Source organism: Etheostoma spectabile, chromosome 3 (genome assembly GCF_008692095.1).
Source record: "Etheostoma spectabile isolate EspeVRDwgs_2016 chromosome 3, UIUC_Espe_1.0, whole genome shotgun sequence".
Lineage (NCBI taxonomy): Eukaryota > Metazoa > Chordata > Actinopteri > Perciformes > Percidae > Etheostoma > Etheostoma spectabile.
Window position 1 is genome coordinate 8,772,221 of NC_045735.1, and position 770 is coordinate 8,772,990.

At 37.1% G+C, this 770-nt stretch overlaps 1 protein-coding gene across 6 annotated transcripts in view; it reads right to left on the minus strand.

Moving 5' to 3' along the window:
• rap1gap2a (RAP1 GTPase activating protein 2a) overlaps positions 1–770 on the minus strand; it is a 93,814-nt gene that overhangs the window by 24,854 nt on the left and 68,190 nt on the right. For all 6 annotated transcript variants that reach the window (XM_032512200.1, XM_032512203.1, XM_032512202.1 and 3 more), the window contains one exon: positions 90–174. In XM_032512200.1, the coding sequence (XP_032368091.1) occupies positions 90–174 (85 nt within the window). The remainder of the gene's footprint in view (positions 1–89; positions 175–770) is intronic.

A 770-nucleotide genomic window follows, 5' to 3' on the forward strand; every position in this document is an offset into this window, starting at 1 on the left:
GTGTGTGTGTGTGTGTGTGTGTGTGTGTGTGTGTACACATGTATGTCCCACTATATGTGTGGATGGGAACATGAATGAGTGTGTCCCACCTTCATGTTTGGCGGAGCAGTGCGAGGAGGTGAGGGGGGACATTCTCCTAGAGGGACAGTAGAAATGTTCAGCAGCTCCTGTTTCCTGGAGAGAAGAGGACAAAATAATGAGTAAACAAGATTAATTGATGTTGATCAAATAATTTCACATTTTTAAAAGGTCACCAGGTTTATTTTGATTCACGGTGCACTTTTCACAGTAATTTGATTGGGATAATGCACTACCCTTCCCTTATTTAAGTGTGTGGATAAAGGCCATCTTAGACAATTATTTCTCCTTTGATTACCCTTGCAACATATTCACGGCTTGTTGTGCACTCGCCATTTGCTTAACTGCAAAGGATGTCTCCTTTTCAAGAAGATTTCCTGTGTCACATGTCTTCCTTTTTGCACTCACTGGGAGTAACTTAGACACAAAGATCGAAGGAAACTGAGAAGAATTTAAGAACATCTCTATTATATACAGTATATAATAAAAAAAATCCCCTGAAGAAACTAACAACAAAGTATCCTACTGACAAGTTTTGTCTGTGATTAAATACAATTGTTTTCTTAACTATTTAACACAAAAAGTGGCCTACATTGCATAAGGAGACATAAATTTAATTAATTTATTTATTTAATACATTGACAGTGCACATTAATAGACATTTCTGTCAATACGCCAGAGTTAGCCAAAAG